Source organism: Lutra lutra, chromosome 15, assembly GCF_902655055.1.
Source record: "Lutra lutra chromosome 15, mLutLut1.2, whole genome shotgun sequence".
NCBI classification, from domain to species: domain Eukaryota; kingdom Metazoa; phylum Chordata; class Mammalia; order Carnivora; family Mustelidae; genus Lutra; species Lutra lutra.
Genome location: NC_062292.1, coordinates 41,263,363 through 41,290,639, shown reverse-complemented (window position 1 = coordinate 41,290,639; position 27,277 = coordinate 41,263,363). Strand labels below are relative to the sequence as shown.

Here is a 27,277-nt window from a genome sequence, read left to right as displayed (position 1 = left end):
TCATTCTGTACCCTAGGCCTGGTATGGGGAAGGGAAAGGATGAGCCCAGGGGTTTAGCTGCCCCTGTTCTGCATCTTTCTTGTGCTTCAGTCCCTCCTGTGAGCCAAGCAGAGCACAGAGATGGGGCCTTCTTGGGGGGTACCGGAGTCCCCCAGCAGCCTTGGGGAAGGAGGTTCTGGCCAGGTTTCTCAGACCCAGCAGTGCCCTTTAGAACTCAACTACAGGAGGGGGGATGTTGCTAAGAGGACAAGTTGCCATGGAAATACAAATGAGATTTTTTGACTTTTCTCATCGTATTATATAATCAGGAAAATGCTCAGAGTAGATGCAATCCAGCAGAAGAGCGGTCTGGAAGAGACCTCCAACTGCTTTCTTCTGCTACCGCCCTTTCGTTTCCCAAGGAAAAATTTCAGAGGCAGGAGATAGTTCTCCAAAGATTGTGTTCAACTTGAAGAGATGCCAGCATTCCCCCTCACGTCTGCCCAAAGGCACACGCACCTTTTCTTTCTGTGTTAAATAAAAGGAAAAACAGAAACAAGGAAGCATGGGAAAGATAACTTTGAAATTAATGTAAAGCCCCGAAATGTAACCTTCTTATTTTTTAGGACCTTCTTATTTTTTAGTCCTAAAGCCCCTCAGTGTGGGGACTCTGCTACTTGCTTTTCCCTTAAAAAAAAAAAAAAAAAAAAAAAAAAAAAAGTGACTTTCACACTGAAGCGTGCATCAGAATTACCAAGAGGGTTTGTTAAAACACAAATGGCTGGGCCCTCTCCCTAGTTTCTGATTTAGTAGGTCTGAGATGGGGGCCTGAGAATTTCATTTTTAACAAGTTCCCAGATGTTGCTGCTGCTGCTGCTGCTGGCTGGAAACATAGGTTGAAAAACAGTATTCTAAGAAATGAAAGAGTTTAATCAAGGGACCAAATGTCCACTTACTTCTATGACCACTCTTGTCAATAGAAAATTCTCCGTGACATAATCATTCAGAAAAATAGCCAGAACATCAAACTGGGAGGATCCAGGATACTTAGGTTTAATTTTCAACTCTAATGCTCTCTGTGCACCCTCCATATTTCTACCAGGGTCCTCATCCTCCAGCTTACTCCAGTTTCCCAGTCTCTGGCTGGCAGCGCTTGCCTCCAGGACTGGGCTGAGCACACACCCACACACACACATGGATCCTCAGCAATGGGGAGAGCCCAGCTGGTGGCCCCATATATCCCTGATCAGGTTGGTTGAGGACTCATGAATATATAAAGCTGATTCAAGTATAAAGGGCAGTATCTTCAGGCGTTGGCCTTTGGGAACACAGTGTCCCTAAGACCATTTTATTACTTATGGCCTCCCTAGTGGAGCCATGAACCACTAGTAGCCAGAACTTGCTGGTAGTTCCTCATCATAAAAGTATACCAGCATTGAATTAGTATATCCATTAGTAAACCCTCTGGAAAAACACATTTCATCCCATCAGTGGGGTTGACTTATAGTCTACTTATTAGCATCAGCTTAGCTAAGGTCAAAGAAAAAGAAAAAAAAAGTATGCTGAGGAGTTACATTTGGTGATCTGGATTAATTTAACACTTGAACCCTGTGTTAGACCTGCGATTAGGACAAGAACAGCCTCCTTTCCTAAACACCCTGCAATCAAGAATCCTTAAGAGTCTCCTGTAGGTCTCCTAATGCTGGTTTGTAGGACCAAGTCCCACCCAGTCTGGCAAATTTCACCTTCTAAGCAGGGTTTCTGTATATGGGTGTCCTCACAGGCAATGTTGTGAGGTGTTTGGGAGAAAGATCAGGTTGTTTTCTTCCTACTCTTTTGGAAACCTACAGGAACGAGTTCCCTCCGAGACTGGAAGGTAATGTCCCTCTGAATAGTGTGACCCTCATGGTCAGAGAGCTAGAAGTGGAGACGTGGTGAGATTAGGTCCATTGGGAGTCTTGCAAACCAGGAAAACCAAAGAGCCAGAAATGAAATGAAGAAAAAAAAAATAAAAAACAAAAACCCACCATTTCTTCTGAAATCCTTAAGGAGTATGAATAGATTAGTTAGAAGACTGGTAATTTAAGACTAAAATGTAGCATGCCAATCAATAAGGACTTCATTGTGGGGTCTGTCCACGGACAGCAAATCTTTGTTTCCTGTTAGCCTCTAGCTTCCCAATGGTCAGACTACACGAAAAAGATGTTGGTATAAGGATTCACACAAAGACAGAGATAAGCACCGTAGAGCTGCCACAAAGCATAGATCTTTAAAGAATATTCTGAAGCCTCAGAAGTTGGGAAACAGCAACAGCAAAGTGCTCTTAGAGAGAGAGAGGGAGGGAGAGACACACAAAGACATCAAGTCCTGTATTAGCCTCCAATTACCTAGTATTTTATTTTTAATGCCTAGGCAGGGATTGAGAAACACATACACTGGACAAAATGTGTTGGTCGTCTTCATCCAGAAATGAGAGGGAGTCTGCGTAGGGACTTCTCCTGGAGTCGTGGCTCTCCCCAGAAGTTGATGTTGGGTACTGAACCATGTCGTCTGCTAGCCCACTTTGGTGAGGAATGGAGTTGAGGGTCTGGAGAGGAAGGGGAGAGCACACATCCCAGTCCTACATAGGCTGGGTTCTTCTGAAGGTGCCCGGGGGCTGAGAAGTTAGCTGCGGGACCCGGTTTTCATTTTCGGAGGGATCCCAGTAGTCTCAACTAAGAAGCAGATGCGTAGGTAGGAGAGAATGCTGTGGATTCGCTCTTGCCATTAATTCTAGGGCAGTGAGGGGGAGCTCAGGTTTTCTGCTTCAGAGAAGTCTGGATGAGCACCCCAAGGGGTTATAGCACCATGAGGAGGCTCAACCTTCTGCAGTTGCCATGTAAGCATGATTCCTTGGTGAGACGACACATCCCCATGATGCGGGGCCCAAGTGTGCGACTGTAAACAGGGTCCCAGGCTCCAGAGGGAAAGCTGAGGCTGCAGTGCCACCTCATTAGATGGGAACGCACTTTTTGGAGGAAAGCAACTAGAGACCTGGGCTAAATGCAGCAGTCAACTCAGAGTAGAGGGTGGTGGGTCCCAGAAATAGAGAGTAAAATTCGTAACACGAGAGGCCTCCAGAATCAACCTTCTGAGGATCCAAGTAAAATTCATGGTGGTATCCATGGTTTCTACGGAGCCAAGAATCCCTTTGGAGGTCTGAGGCAGTTGGAATGGAGGAAGGGGTTCCCCTCGTTCCTTTTTCTCAAGTAGCCAGTAACATCCATGATAGAAGGCACTGGCTGGGCAGCACCAGAAAGTAGTGAGTTAAGGGCTCAACCACCCGATCAAGATGGCATTGAAAGTCTGAGCCTTGCCATGGGACTGGAGCTAAGGACAGGGTTCAGAAGAGGCCTCGGTCCAAAGTAGGCCCATCCCGGTCTTCCCTTCCATCCACGTGAGAACACCCAGCTCTGAGGCCTCCTCATTCTGCACAGCAGAGACCTTAAGGCAGTGATATCAGCACCATCCTTGAACAAACAGCCTCTTCCCACCACGGAATTGCATATTTTACAGCTGAGTTGGTTGGGGATCTTCACAGCTCATGGACTTAGCAGCAAAAGCAGTAAAAAGTCTCCAGCATAGAGCGCCCTGTCATCCATGAAAGCAACCAGGCGAAGGCAGAAGCTTTCTTGGGGAGCAACCTGAACCATCTGTTGGACCTAAATGGAAAGATTCTGATATGAAGAGTCAGATGCATGTACTCCTTGGTTGGGTGGGACAGAACAGTCCAGGTGAGTACGCCTGTAGATTCAGATAAGGTCTTGTGCTACATGGGAATCTGAAGAATGCACACTTGGGCCCGGGCTCACCCTGCGTCTTTGATCTGCAGAGCCCTGAAACTTCATCCTCGCCAGGCAGTTCAGGCTGGATCTCATCCCACAGTGGCTTCCAGAAATGCCAGGAAAAGGACGTGTCCACTTGAGATAAGCAAGTTTCCATAGTCCTTCAGGGTCCATCTAATGGATCCCAGATCTTCTGCCCTTCCTGTATTAGACATCTAATCAAAGGCTTCTTTCTAGATGGCACCTTGGGTTTTGGCTACATTTCTTAGATGATCCTGAGGGTCTAGATAAGCAGGGGATGTGTACTTAATGGAGATTAAGATTTCCTACTAGACTGTGAACACAATGGCTCAAGTCTTGCCTTTTTTTTTTTTTTTTTTTAAACCTGGCAACTGGTAGACAGTAAGTACTCAGTGTTTGCTGAGTAAAGGCATATAGACTGCCGGGCCTTCGGGGCAACTTCTGGTGAAGGTGGATCCCTTTAGAAGGCACATCTTTGCCACCAAATCAAATTCCTTGAAACTTACATTCTGATTGTGAGTATTTCCTATGGATGTCCGGTCTCCTAGAAGTGAGTATTTACTTGTCAAGAACAAACAGTAAATGCCAGTTACAGATTTTGGATTCAGTCGAGCAGAGCGGCCACCATCAGAATAGCGCAGTGAGGGGCCCAAAAGGCCACAACACAAAGGAATATTCCCGGGTTCCTGGTTTTCCTCCAGTCCTGTGTGGAGCTCAGAGTAGATCTTCTATCAGCATGAGGGGACACACTCTCAGGCTGGAGGCTGGCAGCTAAGCTCCAGGCAGAACGTGCACTCTCTCAATAGCGAAGTCAAGGTTATTCTACTAACTTTTGTCTGAATCAATGCTTCTGGTCTCCTGTAAGTCCCAAGGATGCCAAAGATAGTGGTATGGCAGGCATCTAGCTAGTGCCAATTAGATGGCATCAGATTCTCCGAAGAAAACCCACTTGGAAAAGCCAAACTAGCCCCAGTAAAAGCAACCCAAGTATTTTGTGGACATGAGAGGAAATGGGGGAAAAAAAAAGAGAAAGAAAGAAAGAAAGAAGGAAAAGGAAAATAAATAGGCAGGTGGGAGGGGGAAAAAGAAACAAAACAAAAAGCAAAAATAAAAAAGAAAGTAGGGTTTATTGACTCTCATGCATGTTAAATTAGAGGGTATAAGACAGAGCTAGCAGTCTTTCTCTGAAGGCTGGAATGCTATTGTTGTGGTTTGGTGACTTCCAAGATAGGCAGCCATCTGGTCGTGGTCCCCTACATCATCCAGGGATGGGTAGCATGCTCTCTACCTTGGCAACTGCTTCCTCTCTCCAGCGTCATCTTTTCTTTTTCTTTCTTTTTTTTTTTTAAATACCTTTTACAGATTGATTTTTTAAACATTTTTTAAACCACATGCTGCTTTTTCTGGGCTCCAGCCAGATCTCTGGGGGAAGAGTTATTGGCAGTGGCGACGGAACTCGGAAGGGTCTGCGAGAAATTCTGGGGAGCTTCCGCCTCCCTTAGATGTCCCCACACAGGGCTGTCTCTCCCAGAGCTGTTCATGAGAATCAGTTAGGAACTGCTGCAGGATTTTCTGATGTCTTCTGAACCCCTCCCCAGAAAGCCTAGGAGTCTGTAATTGAGACACGAAATCAAGGAAAAAAGACCCAGAATCATCTTTTCCCCAAAGTCATGAGAGGAGGCCAGTAAATGTATCTAGGGGACACAAGTTTCCAAGCTCCATCCCACCAGTCCTTACTAGGAAGTTCTCAATCAAGGTGCAGCACCAAGAACCTGCCCTCTTCCTTTCCTCCTCCTCCCCCTCCTGTTCTCTTGGGCCGGAGAACCAGTGCTCTGGAAGAAGAGAGGGGAGAGGAGGAGAGAACGTTGCTGATGCCAGCATTCTGCTGTCTGGGGTGACAGTGACGCTAGACCCTCAAAGCGTGGCCTGGAGGTTTGGGTCCAGGATGGTTTCTCGATCTGGAGACTCAATGTAACTGGCAGCTTCTTGAAGTTTCAGCAGCATGGCCATCTAAAGAGGGGCAAAAGGATGGATTCGTGAGAGTCGGGACTCAGGGTCCTTGCCCACAGAAGGGAAACATAAAGCCATCTAGATCATAGGTCTGGAAGGTTCTCCTTTGGAAGTGATGAAGGGCCCGAGGGTTTATAGGTGGCTCACTGGCTCAAGAAAAGGCAATAAGGGTTACTTCAACCCTGTCTGTAAGCATGGGCACGTGCTGCTGGAGAGTGTCTCGTCTATATGATGTCCAAACAAGGCAGCCTCTGCCTCCAAAGCGTTCACACGCAGGAGAAGACAGAAGGCCTGGACATACCGGTTAATACCAGGAGGGATGTGCGAAGCGGCCGTAAGAACACCTGTGTGTGTCAACTTCTTCCAAATAGATCATAACCGAACAAACTCAGTGTTCTCACGAGCCAGTCCTGCGCCCCCAACACACAGCCTAGTGCTTCGTGTCAGGTCTAAACACTATGGTGCATTCACCTCCTTCCTCCTGCACTCTTTACCTCTCCCGCTCCCATGCTTCTTCAAGACTGTCACCCTCCATTTCAGCTACATACACCTGGCTGGTTCTCTCCCGAATCCGCTCTTCACCCTTCTATATTTACATGCCTGTTAACAGTCTTCCATTTTAATGGCTTTTTTTTTTTTTTTACACAGGTAACACCTGTTTTTAACAAAGTCAAAATTTAAAATGTATTACGACTGAAGTAGAAGAATTTCTTACTTGCCACGTCAAACTGCAAGGTCACAGGAGTGGGGCACGTTACATTTTAACACAAACTGCCAAGTTCTCTTTCAAAAGGCTTTGCTAACAAACACTCCCATCAGCTGAGTGTGAAGTCTGTGCTTCCAGACACACTATGTCTGCCAATGTGAAATGGTTTTCTCCTTGTTTTGATGTTGCATTTCCACGATTATTAGGGAAGTTAAGGATCTTTATATATACATATATATATATATGTATATATATATATATATATTTAGAGATTTTATTTATTTATTTGACAGAGATCACAAGTAGGCAGAGAAGCAGGCAGAGAGAGAAGGGGAAGCAGGCTCTCTGCGGGGCTCAATCCCAGGACCTTCTCAGATCATGACCTGAGCCGAAGGCAGAGGTTTAACCCACTGAGCCACCCAGGGGCCCCTCTTTTTATATTTTTATTGGTTATTTGCCTTCCTCTAGTCAAATGCCTATCCATATCCTTTGTCCATTCTTCCAGTTGGAAATTTTATGGGAAGTCTTATATATTCTAGGTACCAATCCTCTTTTGGTTACAAGCCTTGCAAATATTTGTGCCCAGCTGGTCCCTTGTCTCAGACTACTTTTCACAGTGGTTCGTGAAATCCACTGAACCGAAGCAATCCTCAGGATAATACCAATGTATGGGGAGAGGTAGCGACAGAGTATATATGTGTCCCACTGCTCTCTTTTTTGGTTAATCGTCCTAACTGGGATCTGCCTGAGACGTGGATCTCTACGAGCTTGCATCTTGCTAGCAAGCATTATTATTTAGCTTAGGCTAGGCTGTAGGCCTATGAGCTTCATAACCCAAGATTCTGATGGCTGAGCTCCTCGCTGACCTCATTCTAGTCCTAGCCTTGCTGAAACCCTCAAGCCTCCATCAGGGTATGCATGAAAAGTTCAATTCCAGGGGCACCTGGGTGGCTCAGTCGGTTGAGCATCTGACTCTTGATTTTGGCTCAGGTGATGATCTCGGGATCATGGAATCGAGCTCTGCAGTGGGCTCTGTGCGCAGTGCAGAGCCTACTTGTCCCTCTCCCTCTGCTACTTCCCCAGCTCATGTACACACACACACATGCTCTCTCAAATAAATAAATAAAATCTTAAGGAAAAAAGTTCAGTTCCATAATACTCTTACTTTCACGTTAGAATGGCTTCTACTCACCAGAGGGTCTGAGTCCAGAGAACTTGGGGTGCTGTCTTTGACAGTCCTATCCTCAGGAGGTGAGGCAATGCTATGAGGGCCCACGGTGGGAGGGGGCAGGTGGTACAGCTTCGATTGGTCTTGTTGGGCTGATGGCCAGGGAAGAGTGTCCCGTACCCACTCTACTGGGTCCTCCCAAGCGGCTTTCTGTCCGTGGACCTGGATAGAAGGGGAAATGTGGTTATTGGCAGAGGGATCCACAGATAGAGACTTGCTCATAGTGTCTCCTGATGGCCATATGCATTTCCTCCAATGGAAAGCCTTGAGACTCACCCCCATGAGTTGGGACTCAACTCCTTTGAGTTTCCCCACAAAAGAAGTAAGTTGGTATAAACAGGTAAAACTATTCTGGAGGATAACTTGGCAGGCCGTGTGAAAACTTAACATGTACATGGGGTGCCTGGGTAGCTCGATGGGTTAAGCGTCAGACTCTTGATTTTGGCTCAGGTAATGATCTCAGGGTTGTGAGATAGAGCCCTATGTTGGGCTCTGTACTGGGTGTAGAGCCTGCTTAAGATTCTTGCTCTCCAGACACAGCGCCTCCCCATGCCCCAGGACTGCTGCTGAGACCTCTATGCATCCCACTTAAGGAAATGCCTTTACTCAGGGAGCCTCCCGCTACTCAGTGCAGAAGGAAGAGCTGGTCTCCCCTTGGCCAACGCCAGGAGCCCAGAAATACTGCACCGGGGAGCAGGCGCCCAGGCTGGACCTGCCCCCTCCCTGCAACGTGTGTGTTCAAAAGTGAACAATAAACGTGCATCTCTGAAAGGATGCAGAGAACCGGGGGAAAAAAAAAAAAAAGATTCTCGCTCTCCTTCTGCCCCTTCCCACCACTCCCCTCTCTAAAAACAAAAACAACCCCCAAAACAAAAACAAAAACCATAAAAAACACTTAATATGTACTCGTCTTATGCCCCATAATTTTAGTAGAAAATTCTTCCACTTTAGTAATCATATCATTTTTTTTAACTTTTTTTCTTTTTTCTTTTTAAGTAGGCTCCATGCCCAGCGTGGGGCTTGAACTCATGACTCCAAGATCAAGAGCTGCACACTCTACCAACTGAGCCAGCTGGGCACCCCAGTAATCCTGTCTTTTAAAAGAATTTTGACTCTGTTGAAAACAGATGTTCTCTGTGTAAAAACACTTTGAAGTTGGAAAACTGTTAATAAGAATGCAAACTTTGGGGCACCTGGGTGACTCAGCTGGTTAGGTGTCTGATTTTGGCTCAGGTCATGATCTCAGGGTATTAGGATTGGATCAGGCCTGGGCTGGGCTCCCCACTCAGCCGGGAGTGTGCTTGTCCCTCTGCCCCTCCCCCTGTTTATGCTCTTTCTCTCTCAAATAAATAAATAAATAAATATAATCAAAATTAAATGAAATAATGATTTAGGGCACTCATCTGATAGATAGCATCTCTAGAAACTTATCCCATCATCACAGGATATCTGCTGCAATGACAAATTACTTTTATGGAAAATACATGGCCGATAGGGTCCAGCCACTGCACTGTAGTCCACTAGTGCTGGAATGGACACTAGTGAACGTTATGCCCTAATTCACAGGTTAAAAAAAAAAAACAACTAGGGAGGCTTTAATAAAATGACATCTCTCTTTTGCATAAGTTCTTATTCTAGCTTCTAAAAATCTTTCCACGTATATCATGTCTTCAAAACAACCCAGTGATTCAGGCAGAGCACATTTTATTATCTCCCTTCTTATATATAAGGCTATTAAAAAAAGATTATGTAACTTGGTCAAAGTAACATTTTTAGTAGTAGTTAGTAATTAGCTAAGGCTGTAATAGGGTTTTACTTCATTTTTAGCTCGATGATTTCTCTATCGGCTCTGATTCTTTTTTTTTTTTAAAGATTTATTTTTTATTTTTTATTTTTTTATTTGACAGAGAGAAATCACAAGTAGGCAGAGAGGCAGGCAGAGAGAGAGGAGGAAGCAGGCTCCCCACTGAGCAGAAAGCCCGACTCGGGGCTCGAACCCAGGACCTGGGATCATGACCTGAGCCGAAGGCAGGGGCTTAACCCACTGAGCCACCCAGGTGCCCCTATCGGCTCTGATTCTTTTTTTTTTTTTTTTTAAGATTTTATTTGTTTATTTGACAGAGAGAGATCACAAGTAGACAGAGAGGCAGGCAGAGAGAGAGAGAGAGAGAGAGAGAGAGGGAAGCAGGCTCCCCGCTGAGCAGAGAGCCCGATGTGGAACTCGATCCCAGGTCCCTGAGATCATGACCTGAGCTGAAGGCAGTGGCTTAAGAGAGATTCTTAAGAGAGAGGACTGTGTTTGGCACAGAACCAGAAGGCCCAGGACTGGAGACAGGCCCTAGAGCCCGTGATCCTGTAGCCATTAGCTGAATGGTGGCTGGACACTGGGCCTTACTCGACTTCTTAGCAAAAGACCCTGACAACCCTTAGTAGCCTCATGTCTAACAGGGAAGAGATGTTTCTGCTTTGTTAAGTGGGACAGGCTGACCTTGGAGACTAAGTGGAATCAGAGGGTAGGGCTCACCTTGATCCCGTCCTTTGCTCCTTCCTGTAGGTAGGGAATGATAGAATTGTTCCACAGGTCAATGAACCAGGTCCGGAAGTCCTCAATGCCAATGGGGCAGGACAGAAAGAAGCAAGGGCCTATGGGGAAAGGACGGGGCCAGTAAGATGGCTGAGCACCCAGGTCTCCCCAGTCATTTGTCTCTTTTATTCCTTAATACCAGGCAGAGGGGTCTGATAACCCAAAGAGGAAAGGAAATTTAGAGTGGGGCTGTCCTGGGACCAGTGGGAGTGGCTACCTGCTGCCAGTCTCATCAACAATGCTTCTTCACAAGGTGGATGTGATTTGTGAGGGAGTGAGGGGAAGTTTTCCAATTCCCTCAATACTTTGCTTTCCTTTCCCCATTAATTGTGGGAAAAATGAGGGCGCGGGGTTAGCTTTCTGCTCTTTGAAGAGATTTGCCCAAATCATGGTGCTCACTGTGAGGGGAATGCTTGGTACGTAATTAAGCAGCCCCGGGGCTTGCCACTCCTTTCCACGCTGAAGACTCCAGAAAGAAATAGGAACATCCCACTGGGTGGGAAAGGAGGAGAGGAAAGCCACCTTCTGACCCCAAAGGGGAAGCTGCATCCCCGTACCGATGAGGAAGTCTGAGGTGCTGTGCTTCTCAAGGAAGGTGTGGAGATGGTACCACAGCTTGGGCACCCAGTCGAGCACCCGAAGCAGTTCTTCCTTGTTGGCATTGATGTCGCTGTCCGACTCCACCAGCTTCCTCCTCAGGTAACGAACCAGGAAGCCATTGGCTGGCTCCACGTTGTTGGAGAAGGTCAGCATCCTGCAGACAAGAGTGGGGAGAGGGGTCAGTGTGGCCACTGTCGGTGTCCATCCCCCACCAGTGTGTCCCTCCTGCTAATTCCCACCGGGCTTCTTCTCAAGTAACAGTGGAGCTGACGGAAGTCAGGGCAGCAGCCCTGGGCAGGCAGAGCTGATTCTCAAACCAGGGACCCTCCTCAGATAGCCGTCTGACTGCACTGACCCGGATGAGGGAGGGGGGGGTGTGGGCAGAGAATGTGAGTAACAGCATCTGAGCTGCAGCTCTCTTAGTTTTGTAGTTCTTTCCTCTTCTCGAAGGTTCTCTCCCACCCTTGTAACTGACATGGCACATATCCCTGCTCTCTCTTCCCAGCCCAGAGGCCCTGCCTAGTTCCCCTTCCTGCTGCTGTCTACTGCCCCTCTGGCTGGATCCTGGGATTTAACTAGTTTACAGAACCCTGGATAGGGTTGGAAGGTTTATCCATGGTCCCCGTTCTTACCTGAAGCTCAAGTGCAAGCCGTGATTAGGTGTCATTTTTACAGGCTGATTGGTGGTACCTATGATATAAGGACTGTGGGAAGAAGGAGGAAAAAGGTTTACTTAGACTTAACCCTTGCTTTCCGCTACGTACGCCCAGTACGCCCAGTGGAAAGCTCATGGGTTGGACTGCACTGGGCTCTCCTTCTCCCCACTGTGGGGAGCGGGTCCTGACCCCGGCTCACCCCGGCTCACCATTTGTGGTACTTGCAGGTGAGGGCCCCATTGACCAGCTCACTGATGGAACCCGCTTCACTCAGGTCATCCAGCAGGATCACCAGCGGGACGTCCCCGATTCCTGTTTCCCGGTCTATCTGGTTGGCCAGGTTGGAGAGATACAGTTGCAGATCCTGAAACAAAAGAAGGAAGTGGGTCAGCACTCAGGAGCAGGGAGCACTTGGACCAGCACTTGGGAGGAAGGGTTGTGGGGAAGGTATGCTAGTTCCAGATTCTCCTGGAGGCTTTGGTTCCTGTTCAATGCGTCTGAACATTTGGCTTTAGAACCAGACTACTGTGGACTGATAAATAGTGATCCCAAAGGCTCTAAGGCAACTGTTTCTTGTTTGTTTGTTTTTTAAAGATTTTATATATTTATTTGAGAGAGACAGAGAGAGAGTGAGAGAGAGTATAAGCCAGAGGGAGAGGCAGAAGCAAACTCCCCACTGAACAGGAAGCCCAATTCGGGGCTTGATCTCAGGACCCTGGGATCATGACCTGAGCCAAAGGCAGATACTTAACTGACCCAGGCACCCTAAGGGAACGGTCTTAAGCAGCGGCTCCTAAATCCCTGAAGGATGGGGACCATATCCTATTTCTTAAAGGGATTTTCACTGGGCTGGTACCATGAACCACTCCAACGGATAAGCCTCCCTCTACTGGGGCAACCCCAGAGTGCCAGGGTGTGCTCAAGAAACATCCAGATTTGGCAGGGGACAGCAGAATGTGTCACATGTGGGGCGCCTGGGTGGCTCAGTGGGTCAAAGCCTCTGCCTTCACCTCGTCATGATCCCAGGGTCCTGGAATCGAGCCCCCCATCGGGCTCTCTGCTCAGTGGGGAGCCTGCTTCTCCCTCTCTCTCTGCCTGCCTCTCTGCCTACTTGTGATCTCTGTCTGTCAAATAAATAAATAAAATCTTAAAAAAAAAAAAGAAAAAGGTGTCACATATAATTCTGAGTTCTTCTCCTCCGAAAGCCCAAAGTCAGAGTAATACTGAAAAGAAAGGTAGAGGGAAGAAGTGAACAAAGGGACGGGATTTTCAGGGTCAGCAGAAAGTGAGTTGGAAACGAGAATGTCTTTCAGTCAATGATCAGGATAAGGGAAAGGCATATAGCAGAGGCAAGGGGAAGTGTGGAGAAAGAAGGGAAAGGAAAAGTCTGGAAAGAATCTGGAGGCAGCGGAGGGACTGGAAAAGGGAAATGCAATGGGGAGGGGAGGAAAGGGAACAGAAGGGGCGGAGAGGGGCCTGGGGAAGGCCTTGGGGGAGCTGAGGCCTGAGCCAGGGCTGGCGGGGGTGTCAGGAGGCAGCCACCTTGCAAGACTGCTGGTGCATGTTGAAGGTGCTGACGATGCCCTCGGTGACCTCGCGGCCGGAGCGCTCCACCAAGTACTCAGCCAGCCGGTTGGTCAGGTAGGTCTTGCCCGTGCCGCTGGGGCCCGAGAGGACGAGGCGCCGGTGCTTGAGCAGAAGGCTTATGTAGTGCTGCATCATCGGCTTGGGGACCAGTGTCTCGAACACCAGGCTGTCGACGCACTTCTCCTTCAGACCTGAACCCCCAGCCCCAGAGAGCATGAGCCACGACCGGGGCCCTGAGCATGGCCCTAGGTGCCCACTGGAAGAACTAGGGCCACGTGCCCCGTGGTTCCATAGGAATCCTCTAACTCCTAGTTTTGAAAACATAGATCTTATTTTTAGGGATGCGTTTGGAGTTACAGGTGTGTGGGTGGAGTGAGAAACCCAGGCTTTCTAGAAATTTCCCTGGCAATGAAATGACCCTAGGAACAGAAGTTAGGACTGGGTCTTACTCATCTTTGTAAATCTCACCTTACTTAAGTACAGTGAGCTGCACAGCATAGCTTCTGAGTAAGCCCTTGTTGAATGAATGGGTGATGGACTGTCTGTTGTGCCTCTCCCTCCCTCACCCCATACCGCTGCACCCCAAGAGACAAAGACTGACCTTTGAGGGAGACCGATATGTTGTTGACACCTCGGCGGCAGGGAGGCATGTCTGGAGGCTCCGCGTCCAACACCCGCTTCACGTGGCTGATGCTGTAGCCATGGATGGACTCGGTGCTCAGTCCCAGGGTGGAGGCTGGGTCCATCTTAGAAATGTAGTCCTGATAGAAAAGAAGGGAAAGGATAGAGAGGAACACCAAGGTGATGCAAACCCAGAGGTACAAGCCACAGATTTCAGAGGAAAGAGAAGTCGATGGAGAAACTACGTTTTTCCTACTTAGCATTTCTCTAGGAAGCATCAAAGATCCCCAAGATCCCAATGCCTGGACGGCTCCATGTCCCATGAAAGGATGAACAACCTTTGGGAGGTACATGTATCCCTTTACCTTGAACACTTGGAAAACAGCTTCGTCTAGCATCTTCCAGTCCACTTTTCCACTGACCTTGCTACAGCCCAGGAAGAATTCCTGCTGTTTCAAGTCCTACATGGCCAGGCAGAAAGAAGTGTGTGAGCCTCAGTGAGGTTCCTCCAAGAAAGGGGTGTTGGTCCTAAAAAGCCTTAGTGGTGGGATATTCTGGTTTTGGGGCTGTTCAGAGCCCAGATGTTCTTGGATAAAAATAATAGTGTTGCGAGGCTCCTGGAGGTTCCTTACCCCTTTGATGATGTGCTGGGGGGGCATCCGTACCACCACCCGAAGGGTCACTTCCTCCTTTGGACCACAGGTGCTGATGCCATCCATGGGTGACAGGTCTGTCGGCAATGAAAACAACTATTGGCTTTAGGGGCACCCATAGACTTTCCTGAACCTTCCAGTCACCATCTCTTCCAAATGACTATTGACTACCAAGATGAAACTGAAACTCCAAAACCAAAAAAGCCATTAGAACAATGCTGTGTATTGTGACATGGGGGGTGCACTTGGTTTAGCCACCGTTAACCTCCGTGACCCGAGAGGGGTGTCCCCTGAGCGAGCACAGTGGTGTACCAGGGACCCAAACCCTCTTCCTCCTGCCACCCTTATTTTTCTCCCAAACAGGTACCTGTGTCGGTGAGACTTGGGCTGGAGGAATGGGTGAGGGCAAGGCCCAGGGAGCGGCGAGGGGAGGCTAATGCAGAAGATCCGGGGACCTGCCCTGGAGTGGAGCCCGAGGAGGGGCCTGGGGCGACCTTCAGCCGGTCGTTCTCGGCTTTCAGCAGGTCCACCTCCAGCTGCGGCGAGAACAGACGGGGGCGGGACCGCAGAGTTGGACGAATCCCGGGGCTCGGTCTTCCCTCTGCTCAGCTCTCCGCCCAGATACGCACCTGCATATTGTGCATGGTCTCCCGAAGCTGGTCCAGCTGGTGGGCGGAGTTGAGGGCTTCCAAGCGGATGTCTGTAAGCTTCATCTCCTTCTCCCACAGCTCGGAACGCAGTTCTGACACCTCCTTCTTCTCCGGCTCCTCCTCCTCGTTGCCATGGAACAGCCTAGTGTGGGGGCCCGGGTGAGCGGGGGCCCTGGGAGAAAGTGAGAGTGAAGCCAGGCCGCGTGGGGCAGCTCTAGAGTTACGGGGGCACACGAAGACCCTTGGTCGCTAGTCTCAGAGATAATCAGTGGTGGGAGGGAAGATCTCAGAGGTCCCAGGAGAGACTATAGCGTGGTGTTGTTCATCCAGAGCCAAACTGCCACCCCCAGCCAGTGGCGCATCCTCGTCCCAGGTTGGGTGGCCGGCAGACAGCACTTACTCGGTGACATCTACGCCCACAGAGGAGGAGTTGGAGGACTTGATAGAGGGCGATGCGGTCTCCGTGGAGCCATGCTGTAGTTTAGGGGACGATGGGGCGGAGGAGTCCGGGGTGGCGATCTCCTCAATGTCAGAGTAGGAGGAAGCGGACTTGGGTCCCTTTTTTATGCTGAAGGCTTTGTTGAAGGAACTTCGAAGCTAGAAAAAAGCAGATTCAAGTGGAGAGACGTCAGGGCTCCGCTCTGGGGACTGGGGGAGCACTGGTTTGGGACTTCTGAGACGGAGAGGTATACGGGCAGGGTATTTGCTTGCTGTCATTAAGCCTCCTTCTTAAGGCTTCACTCGATTCATAGAATATGGACAGAAGAGTTGCCTAGAAATTAGGGCTGAGAGAAGGTGAACTGTTCTGGCTAGCCGTTGCTGTAGTCTACGGGAACTTTTTGGGTCTGCTCTCTCCCACAGGGGGAACTATGCCCCTGAGGGGGCAGAGAGAAGCCCCCAGAGGTCACAGGGTGGCCAATCTCTCAATGATTCAATCCCACCTTCTCCAGCAGACCAATGACTGCTCAGTCTAGAGCCTTGCTCACTTTGGGTCTCAGGACCCACCCCAACCATGGCTCATCCGATCAGAATCCATTTACCTATTTACCTACTAACCAGAAACTGGCAAGATGAGTCTGTGGAAATCAACGGAAGGGACTGGTATCAAGTTTTTTTTTTTAGTGTCTCTTATGCTCAGCACATCCCAGAATGGTGAAAATAATCAGACACAAGTGCTTTCTCCTGTTCCCACTCACATGTTCTAGAATAAGGACTATTTCCCAGCATCTCCTCAGAATACTTGGGAGGCTATAATGCGACCGTAGGTTGTTTGACCTGTGGTGATGAGCTCGGGTGTTAGGGCTGTGAGCTAGAGATGCAAACCAAGGTCCTGGCCCGCCCGTTCTCATGCATCCATATAGCATGCACACACACACAGGGACACAGATATGGAACGGCAGCCAGAGACAGAGAGTAAAGGAGGGGTCGAAGGCTGGAGGGAACAAAAGCAATCCAGATCTTTGGGACGGTGAGAGAAAAGAAAGGAAAACTGGAGGGTACTCTTTCCAAGTGTCTCTTCTGGAACACAGGAAGGCTGTTAGGTAAGTGAGGAGAGCTGATGGTGGTGTGTGTTGGGGTGTCTACTAGGCAGGACATAAAGGAGGACCAATCTGGCTGCGATGGGGACAGGAGAAAGAGGGTATGGGTGCAGTTAGCTAGTGTGTGTGTGCAGGGGATAGAGTATCATGGAAGGTGAAAAGTTGACTTGCTGAAAATTGTAGAGTTCCAGTCCAGGCCTGGGACTAGAACTCATGCTTCCTAATTTTCAACCCAGTGGTGTTCTCTGCACTGCTGCCTCACGGAAGGTGGGTGTATATGAGACAGACAGAGAAAGAGAGTGTGTGTGCGCGCACAGCAAGAGATCCTATGACCACAATCTGCCCCAAGCACACATCCTGTAAGATCACAAAGACGCTGAGGGAGAGACAGCAGTGTTCTCTGTGTTGTTCCGGGTTCCCAAGGCACAGCTGTTTGCAGATGTTCACTGGTGTTATGTGGTGAAGGATTCCCTGAGTTCGGGAAACAGTGAATCAAGCAAGATGAAACAGACTCCACTGAGGGGCATTTCAGAACGTTCCTACGTGGTTGTGCACTGTAGAAAGGCAGGGCTTCTCAGATTTGATGATGGCATCCCTGTTTTAAGGAGCATCGCCATGCGTGGCCTTGTACCCAACACATGCTGGGAAAGGCCAACCTAAAGAATCAAGTTTAAATAATTACCCTGGCATTACAGGCCCTTCCTATCTGCGACCGCTCTCCTTAGAGCTCCAGCTACACTGACTTTGTCCCTGCAGAGAGCATCTCCGCACACTCTCCTAGCACAGTCCCGTCTCAGTTTAGCTTTCCTCTCCCTTGTGGGGTCTCCCCGGCCTCCTGTAATTAGTTTCATCTACGAGCTCCTCTAGCACTCACTGGCTGAATTAAGCATTTTGGCACCTCTGGATTGTCATCAGTCTCACAGGTACCATATTGGTTTTTGTCTCCCCAGCAATTCTGCAGGCTTCTGGATGATTCCGATTACAGACTCCACTTTTCACATCCTTCATAACACCTGGAGCAATGCTGGGCTAGGTTAGTGGACCTCAGATGTCTGGTCTGTAATGGAAACTCGGGGTTCACTTTCTGCTTGTCTGAGACTCTACTCTAATCCCTGAAATGTCTTTGGAAACTCCATGGAGGCTCAGAGGGCTTCGGGTTTTTGGGTGGTTTGAGGGTGTCCTGGATTGGATAATAGCCTCTTCTATTTCTGGTTCGTCTCCCTAGAGAGCTAAATCTTCCAGCGAGACCCTAACTGCACTGGTCTCTGGGGACTGTGGTCAAAATACTGTTCGTCCTATGATTCTCTTCCATTTGGGGATTCTAGGGTTTGAAGGAACAACGACAAAAAAAATCAGAAAGCTCATTTTCTGGACAGGAGGAACTCCAAGTGACTGTTTTTTACAACAGGCTGATTTTGTAACAAGGGGAAGACAGGAGGGAATAGATCAGAATTTTGTTTAACTTTTCCATTTGGCCCCCAACCAGACCACTCCTCTGTCCTCATGTGGAGGCAGCCGCGGATGGACCATGCAGTGGAGTGAGTTAGGAACTCTGGGGTGGTTGTTACGGTTAGTTTTATGAGTGGCCACTCTTTCTTCAGGGGGAGGGGGTTGCTCTGGAAATGGGGAAGGTATGGCAAAAGGAAAGAGAAAACAAGGAGAGAGGAACTGGGTCTCTTACCTCATAGACCTGGAAAAAAATAGGGATTTGAAGTCAGCATTTTGAAGGGAAAAAAAAAAAAAAAGCAACACTTAATCACTCATTTCATATAGCTGGGACCCATCTGGGCTATACAAAGGTTTGGGGGCCAGTCTTATTGGAAAGGGGACATAGTAGCAAGAAGTCTCCATTTTGGGATCCTCTCGTTACCACAGGTAGTACAGAGGCTAAAAGTGTTTTAGATCTGTCTATAGAACTTCAGAAAAGGTCATCCAAAGTCAATTTCAGGCCATCGGGAGCCAGCCGTTGTGGGGAGAGGGGATTGGGGAAGGGGGAGGTACTCTCTTTGGACTAGTCAACGGTAATATAATGGTTCCTTCTGAAGTCATATGGAAAGTTCCACAAATACCTCTCCAAAAAATTCCAAGAAACGGCCTGTAGGAGTATCTAGAATGAACGGCTTTGTTCAGAAAAAGAAAGAGAATGGGGAGGGGTGGGCAAGAGGCTTGATAGGACGTTCCCTTCTGGATATTCCTTCTGTTGCCAAATACACTTGACCTAATCCAAGGCATGGGGAGCCCAAGGAAAGCGGGTGTGCACAGGGTTGGAGGGACGGCCTCAGTGCAGGTGGGTTTAGCAGAACTTGCTCTGAGCTGATGCCTGGGGCTTTGTATTCATCCGAAGGCACCCTATCTTGGTTAATTCTGGAAGGAGCTGGTCCCTATGCTGAAGTGGAGGTGACCCACCATGGTTCTACATAGTTCCTGCCCCCCAAACTTTACCTACCCAGCTCTTTTTTTTCTTCTTTTTTGCATCAGCATCCTTGCTGCTTCCAATGCTGGAATGGCTGGTGATGCTGTTGAGGCTTGAGATGCTGTCCGAAGAATTCTGTCTCTTGATCCGGAGTTCTAGGGGCCAAGTACAAGTGGGAAGAACACACACAGGGTAGATTTGAAGAAGACGTGGGACTTAGGGCCGGTGTAGCTGCAGAAGGCGGAGCAGAAGGGCACCAACAACTCCTCCGTCCACATTATTCATTTTCTGGATCATTCTTTCAACATTTATTGAGGGCCAATCACGTTTCAACATTAAAAAAATGGTAACAGTAAAAAAATAAGAAATGACTGCTGTTCTCAAGAAGCTTCCAGTCTAACAGGATAAACAGCAGTATACAAACTAATGAACTCAGCCTGAATAGGTCTGAGAAGGGCTTAATGAGAGCTGACTCTGAATACTTTGATGGAGACATCAACCTATCATTTTTTTTTAAAGTAAACTCTACCCCCAGTGTGGGACTCATCACCCCCTAGATCACGAGCTGCACACTCCACCAACTGAGCCAGCCAGGCACCCCTCAAGCTACCATTTTTCATTATTTTCCCCAGCAATACTTGGGTGCCTGGTACTCTAAGGCCAAGTATAACTAGCCATGTGTCCTGCATTTAACCTGAATGAGCTTTTATTGTCTCATCTGACAGGTCAAATATCTTTTCAGCACCCTGAGAAGGTTTGGAATGGTACAAAAGATGATCCAGTTTTCCAGCATAGGGAAGGAAAGAATTAACCAGGGAGGAGATGTTTCAGTCTTGAAAGAACAGATAGGACGATCTGGGCTAAAGGAAAAGTACATGCAAAGGCCCTGTGCAGGGCTCTGGCTCTGCTTTGGGGAACTTCGGGCAGACTGGAATGGGAGAAGTACAAGGAGCATACCCCAAGAGGTGAGGGTGAGAGTGGAGGGTAGGCTCAAGCCAGATCAGGAGAGCCCTGAAAGCCTTTTAAAGGAAATCTGCGTTTGTGCCGTAGGTAATGAGCAGGAGCAGTAAGATTCTGGAGCAAAGGCGGACTATAATCAGATTTTTAAAAAAAGATTTTATTTATTTATTTGACAGAGAGATTGGGAAAGAGCACAAGTAGGCAGAGAGGCAGGCAGAGGGGAGAGAGAGAAGCAGGCTCTCCACTGAGCAGGGAGCTGGATGTGGGACTGGATCCCATGACCCTGGAATCATGACCTGAGCCGAAGATAGACGCCTAACCGACTGAGCCATCCAGGTGCCCCAGATTTTTTTTTTTCTTTTTTGAGAGAGAGAGAGAGAGCGAGAGCAAGCAGTGAGGGGAAGGGCAGAGGGAGAGGGAGAGAGAGAAAATCCTCAGGCAGGATCCCCACTGGGTGCAAAGCCCAACTCAGGATACGATCCCAGGACCCTGAGATCATGACCTGAGCTGAAATCAAGAGTTGGATGCTTAACCGACTGAGAAAACCCAGGCGCCCCAATATAAAATCAGATTTATAAAACCTTTTAATTTTGAAATAATTACAGACTCACATAAAGTTACAAAGAAATATACAGGGAAGTCCTGTGTACCTTTCGGCTAGTCTCCTCCAATATCAGCGTCTTGCCTAATTGTAGGACAAAGTCAGAAGATTGCTTTTTTCATAGAGCTTACTGTGTTAACATGCAGAAAGAGGAAGTGGAGGGAAACCAGATTTAGAGGTAGGGGACCAGTGAGGTGGCTATTTGCCATTGTCCTCCTAGAAACAAGAGCTGTTCAGTGAAGATATGGGTAGCTCCTGGTTATTGTCTCATTCTCTCCATGACCAAGAAGGCATTGTTAAACTCTAATCTTCCTTTCATATTGCTGGGAAAACCAGAACACCAACGCTCACAAAGCACATGGACAACACTTCGTTCAAAGATTATCAAACCAAGTTTATAATACTATAGAGTAATTCCAGTTATTTTAAAGGTGTGGGGCACCTGGGTGGCTCAGTGGGTTAAGCCTCTGCCTTTGGCTCAGGTCATGATTCCAGGGTCCTGGGATCGAGCCCCGCATGGGGCTCTCTCCTCGGCGGGGAGCCTGCTTCCCCACCTCTCTCTGCCTGCCTCTCTGCCTACTTGTGATCTCTCTCTGTGTGTGTCAAATAAATAAATAAAATCTTTAAAAAAAAAAAAGGTGTGGAAAACTCTCAGGAGAACATGCTGTTTGAAGTAAAGAAATTTCCATTTGTATAAAACACACACACACACACACATATATTTTACATGTAGAAAATTATTTTTGGGAAGATTCACAAGAAACTATTAACAGCAGTTCTCTCTGGGGAGTGAGATTTCCGGGGGGGTGGCGTTCAGGGAGAGGGATTTTTATATTTTACCAGTACCCTTTTGTATAGTTTACACATCAGGGGCTGACACACTGTCACTGTAAAGGGCCAGACAGTAAATATTTCAGGCTTTGCAGCCACATGGTCTCTGTTATACCTAGTCAGCAATGCTGCTGTTGCATTAAAGCAGCCATAAATAATAAGTAAATAATGAGTATGACTGTGCTCTAGTAAAACCTTATTTAAAAAAATAGAGGGTGAGGACCACTTGGATGGCTCAGTTTGGTTAAGCTTCTGACTCTTGATTTCAGTTCAGGTCATGATCTCAGGGTCATGAGATCAAGCCCTGCATCTGGATCTGCATTCAGCGCAGAGTCTGCTTGTGACTTTCTCTCCACCTCTGCCCCTCCCCCACCTCTATCTCTCTTTCTCTCTCCAATAAATAAATAAACCTTTAAAAAACAAAACAAAACAGGTAGTGAGGCAGATTTGGCCAATAGGCCATGGCTTATTAACCCCTAATTTACATTTTCCTCAGAATATGTATTGCTTTTATTATTTATTTATTTATTTATTTTTCAAGATTTTATTTATTTATTTGACAGTCAGAGATCACAAGTAGGCAGAGAGGCAGGCAGAGAGAGAGGGGGAAGCAGACTCCCTGCTGAGCAGAGAGCCCGATGCGGGGCTCCATCCCACGACCCTGGGATCATGACCTGAGACGAAGGCAGAGGCCTCAACCCACCGAGCCACCCAGGCGCCCCTAAAAAATATGTTATATACTACTTTTAGAAGCAAAGGATGTTCTAGAATCAAATAATTTTCAGAAAGTTAGGAACTCTTTTGTGCACTTTTAATTTTGTGCTACATACATTTACCACCTTTTCACAAATAAAATAAGGGTAGGTATCATGACTTTGAGCATTAGCTTGTTGAATGGTCCTAGAAATCCTCCTAACCAAGTTGAGTCTAGGTCACCCTGAACTGAGGAAAACATGCAAACTCATCACAAAAGACAGAATTCATTTATTCACTTAACAAATCCATATCTAAAGAGTAAGATGCACTTGGGAAATCAGAAATAGCTTAATATTCCAGATTTATCACTTATGAGCTGTGTTTTTCCAAGGGACTTCTTTTCCCTCTTATTCTCAACTATAAAATGTACTTTATAGGGCTATTACCTGGATAAATTAATCAATACAAGTACAATCCTTAGAAAAGTACCTAGCATATGCAAAGTGCTCAGTAAGTAAGTTTTTTACTAGTGCCATGGCTGGGATACAGGGTGCAAGAGAGGGGTAGAAGATGAAGCTGGCGAGAAATGTTTGTTTTGGATCAGGAAAAGGATAGGATGCCATACTAATGGGTTTGGAGCATAGTCTCTTTCCCTTTAACTTGTTCTTCTGAAATGTTTCAAGCACACAGAAATACTTAAAAGCATAGTACAATGGACACCCGTATGCCCCTCCACCTAATTTAACAGTTGTTAATATTTTGTTCCATTTACACTTGTGCATGCTCTTTCTTCCCCTACAAACAAGTGCGCACACACACGTACAGATATTTTCTTGAGTAATCTGAAAAGAGGTGGCAGGCAACATGACACTTTGCCACTAAGTGCTTCAGATGCATCTTCTAAGAATAAGGACATTATCCCACATCATCATCATCACACCTAAAAAACTAACAGTAGTTCTTTTAAATTAGTATCTAGTCCATACTGAAGTTGGAATTATTTCTGATCTCAACTGACATGATTGGATGACACTGGTGCGGGGTGGGGATGGGGGCTCATGAAAGAAGGACTGTAGCCATGCAAGACTAGTTAGGAGATTATTGTAATAATCCAGAAGAAGAGTGATGAAAACCAGAGCCAGGGTAATGACAAGGCAGAGGAGAGAGAGAGAACTGAGTATGTATCTATCTGCATGAATTATATATATAACTCAATGGTTTTATATGGTGAACCAGTGAGACATAAAAGATGACTTTTGTATTAGTGGGTTGGGTGACCAGGCAGATGGTAATACCTGAAATGGGTCAAACTGCAGAAGGGAAAGTGTTGGTTTGTGTATATTTGTAAGGGAGGTGGAGGGAGTGCCTTTTAATGGTGGACATGTTGAGTTAGGGACACCTATCAGGTGATCTAAGTGGGAATGTCCAAAAGTATTTGGAAATAGACGTACAATATTCAGGACAGGGGTACATGTTAAGAAGACAGAGATACACATTTAGAGGAGGTTGAAAAATTTGCTGAGCTAGTAAATAAACTCAGCAAGTTTGCAGGATACAAAATCAATATATTAAAAAAACCTATTGTATGTCCATATACCAGTAATGAATAATCTGAAAAGGAAATTAAGAAAAACAGTTCTATTTACAATAGTATCAAAAACAAATTTAACAAAAGAAATGTAAGACTTAGATACTGAAAACAGCCAAATACCACTGAAAGAAATTAAAGAATAAATAAATGGAAAGGCATGCCACTCTTTGCCTTCTATCTTATAAAAGACCTTGACCCAGGGGTGCCTGGGTGGCTCAGTCAGTTAAGCACCTGACTTTTGATTTTGGCTCAGGTCATGCATGATCTCAAGGTTGTGGCGTCGAGCCGCGTTGGGCTCCAGGCTGAACGTGGAAACTGCTTAAGATTCTCTCTTTCCCTCTCCCTCTCCCACTGCCCCTCCCTTCGTCCCTCTCTCTCTTTCTCTCTCTCTCACTCTTCAAAAACAAACAAAAAAGCTGTGGCCGGAGCTTTGGGAGCCCAGTCCCTGAAGACGAAGTGGAAGGAAGAAATGGGTTCTGTGGAGCAGTCAGAGGTGGTAGGACAAGGCCAAGATGGGAATGATGACTCAGAAGCTATGGGGAGAATTTAAAGAAGAAAAGGAGAACTTAACAGGGCCAAATCTTAGAAATCTTGGGATATTATCTATGTGACTGTGTGTGTGTGTGTGTGAGAGAGAGAGAGAGAGAGAGAGAGAGAGAGAGGTTATTTTGAGCCCCTATCAAATGCCTGGCACCATGGTGAATGCTCACATAACTCTTCTGATCTGACCCCACAAACTTCTGGTTAGGTATCATGTCTATTTCACATAAGCCAAGTAAACTAAGTACTAACAATTACTAGTTATGTTTTGGAAAAATGGGGGTCCCTGGTGATTTCAGTGAAAGCAGTTTTGGTAGGGTGACAGCAGTGGAAGCAAATTATGGTGGGGTTAGGGGGGTAAGGGAAGTGGAAGGTAAGTTTGTGAAGGAAGGAAAGAGATAAGATTATAATTAGAAAGAGTAGTGGAGGGACGCCTGGGTGGCTCAGTCAGTTAAACATCTGCCCTTCTGCTCAGGTCATGATTCCAGAGTCCTGGGATCAAGTCACACATCGGCATCCACGCCATCAGCCTTTGCCTCTCTGTCTCTCTACCTCTCATGAATAAATAAATAAATTCTTAAAAAAAAAAAAAAAGGATGTGGTACATCTTTTGTCGTCTTTAAAGATAGAAGAGGCTTTAGCAGCATTATAAGGAAAAGGGAAGGAGTGAATGGAGGGTAAGAGATCAAAGATGTAGGGTGTGTGTGTGTGTGTGTGTGTGTGTACATGCACACGGGATGGGTATCAACGCCAGAGGGAGCATCCCAAAGCATTAGATAAGGGAGCCCTCTTGGCCAGAAAGGACAGTCCCTTTCAACAAAATGGGAGAAAAGTAAGTAAGGATCAGATGAATATAGATTGATGGGAGTGTAGAAGTCAATGGAGTTCTTACTTGAAAATGTTTATTTGTTTTTGCTTTTTTAAAGATTTTTATTTATTTATTTAACAGAACAAGAGAGCACAAGCAGGCAGAGCAGCAGAGGGAAAGGGAGAAGCAGGCTCCCCACTGAACAGGGAGCCCAATGTGGGGCTCAATCCCAGGACCCTGAGACCATGACCTGAGCCTAAGGCAGAGGCCCAACCCACCAGGCCCCACAAAACCTCCGTGATCTTCACCTCATTTGAAGAGTGGACTGCACCCCCTTGGAGAACTGACATAAGGATTAAATAACTATGATTATAGGTGTATGTGTGTGTAAAAATGTAAAGTGCTAATTTTTTAGACTATTTTGTAGAGCAGTTTTAGGTTCTCAGCCAAAATTCAAAGGAAGGTACAAAGGGTTCCCATATCCTCCTGTCACCTCTACATGCACAGCGTCCCCCACTATCAGCACACCCCCTAGAGGGGAGCAAGTTACAACTGATGACTCTGCGCCGACACCCCATTATCAGCTAGAGCCCATAGCTGACATTCGGGTTCGCTCTTGGTGTTATAGACATCCTATGGCTTTGAACAAATGTGTAATAACAGGTACTTACCATCATAGTATCATACAGGGTACTTTCACTGCCCTAAAAATCCTCTGTTCTCTGCTTACTCACCCTCCCCACACCACCCCACTCAGCAATCACTGATCCTTTTAGGGTCTCCATAGTTCGTCTTTTCTAGGATGTCATACAGTTAAAATCAGACAACACGTGGCCTTTTCTCATTGGCTTTTTCCACTTAGTAATGTACATTTGAGACTGCTCGCTATCTTTTCCCAACTTGATAGCTCATTTCTTTTTAATGCTGAGTAATATTTCATCGACTGGCCATAGTACAGTTCCTTGCTCCAATCACCTACTGAAGGATATCTCTCGGTTGCTCCCAAGTTTTGGCAATGATGAAGGAAACTGCTATAGACATTCAGGTTTTTCTGAAGACATGGAATTTTAACTCCTCTGGGTAAATACCAAGGAGTGCGACTGCTGGATCAAATGGTAAGAATACCTCTAGTTTTTTTAAGAATAATGTGCTGTTTTAGTGATAGTTTTTGACAGCTCTTGGGCTTTGCCCTCAAGGTTTAAGAGAGGACCCATAGGGATGACAGGTCTGCTCTACTCTCCCTCATCCCCAGGATGGTGGGGTCATGTCCCTGGCCCTGACCAGTCCAGAGCATCACACTGAAGGGCATCAAAGGGCCCTCACCTTCTAAAAATCCGGAATACTGTAGGCACAGATAAAAATCTCCAATAACCCCATTTCCATTCTCCTTCGATCTGTGGCTGGATAGCTTACCTTTGGGTGTGGTTTCTGAGGCATTAAGGGCTCCCTGAATGACGGCCTGTGCTTCAGAGTTCTTCTTCTTCAGAAAGTCTATTGTTTCTCGTAAATCCAGCAGCTCAGTGTCCTAAGAGAGACATGACAATAGTGTCATTAGCTGGCACTGGGAGCACCAACTCTGTGCTAGGCAGTGGGCTAGGCACTGGAATTCTTCCAGATTTGATAGACAAGGCAGGGAATTCTCTGAGGGGAGGATTCAGGGTGACGGGAGGGAAGGGAAAAACCCACGCTCAGGAGAGAGTAGGGGAGGCGAGCCCAGGTCTGTGCGGGAGAACTCCCAGCTCTCGTACCTTCTCCTCTGCTGTCTCCGCCAGGTGTCGGAGGCGGGATGTCATATTCACCAGGCTCTGCTCGAAAGCTGCCACTAGATTAGCCTGAAATAAACACGGAAGGAGGTTCCTAAGTTGCCTGACACTTCGGGAAAAGAAAAGACTGTTATGGGAAGTAGTTTCGCTGGTTTTCTGTGTCTGGGCACTCACCAATGCCAACAACTCTCTTGGTGATTTTTGAATATTGATCTCCCTGACCAGAAAAGGTGGAATCAAACACCTTTCTGGCCTGAGATTTTCTGGCAGGGACCAACTTTGTGAATGAGGAAGTGGTATAGGCAGCATTAGGGTGGTGGGGGGGGGGCGGGGGCGGGCAGGCTTCTGGAGGCTCTTGGACATTTGGGATTCGGCACCTATCATTACCAGAGGTGGGACTGTCCCTCTGCTCTTCAG

General features: G+C 47.1%; 1 protein-coding gene across 9 annotated transcripts in view; it reads right to left on the bottom strand.

Annotated features, from left to right (window-relative positions):
• Positions 1 to 2,351: 2,351 nt before the first annotated feature.
• NAV1 (neuron navigator 1) overlaps positions 2,352 to 27,277 on the bottom strand; it is a 251,490-nt gene continuing 226,564 nt past the window's right edge. For 6 of the 9 annotated variants that reach the window (XM_047704004.1, XM_047703999.1, XM_047704005.1 and 3 more), the window contains 17 exons: positions 26,846 to 26,929; positions 26,511 to 26,622; positions 19,104 to 19,225; positions 18,339 to 18,347; positions 15,520 to 15,716; positions 15,099 to 15,291; positions 14,837 to 15,005; positions 14,449 to 14,546; positions 14,182 to 14,277; positions 13,797 to 13,956; positions 13,151 to 13,386; positions 11,818 to 11,972; positions 11,585 to 11,656; positions 10,910 to 11,106; positions 10,293 to 10,411; positions 7,733 to 7,930; positions 2,352 to 5,834 (listed from right to left, as the gene is read on the bottom strand). In XM_047704004.1, the coding sequence (XP_047559960.1) occupies positions 5,739 to 5,834; positions 7,733 to 7,930; positions 10,293 to 10,411; positions 10,910 to 11,106; positions 11,585 to 11,656; positions 11,818 to 11,972; positions 13,151 to 13,386; positions 13,797 to 13,956; positions 14,182 to 14,277; positions 14,449 to 14,546; positions 14,837 to 15,005; positions 15,099 to 15,291; positions 15,520 to 15,716; positions 18,339 to 18,347; positions 19,104 to 19,225; positions 26,511 to 26,622; positions 26,846 to 26,929 (2,313 nt within the window). In that variant the 3' untranslated portion in view covers positions 2,352 to 5,738. The remainder of the gene's footprint in view (positions 5,835 to 7,732; positions 7,931 to 10,292; positions 10,412 to 10,909; positions 11,107 to 11,584; positions 11,657 to 11,817; positions 11,973 to 13,150; positions 13,387 to 13,796; positions 13,957 to 14,181; positions 14,278 to 14,448; positions 14,547 to 14,836; positions 15,006 to 15,098; positions 15,292 to 15,519; positions 15,717 to 18,338; positions 18,348 to 19,103; positions 19,226 to 26,510; positions 26,623 to 26,845; positions 26,930 to 27,277) is intronic. The other 3 variants (XM_047704000.1, XM_047704006.1, XM_047704003.1) reach the window with 1 other exon arrangement.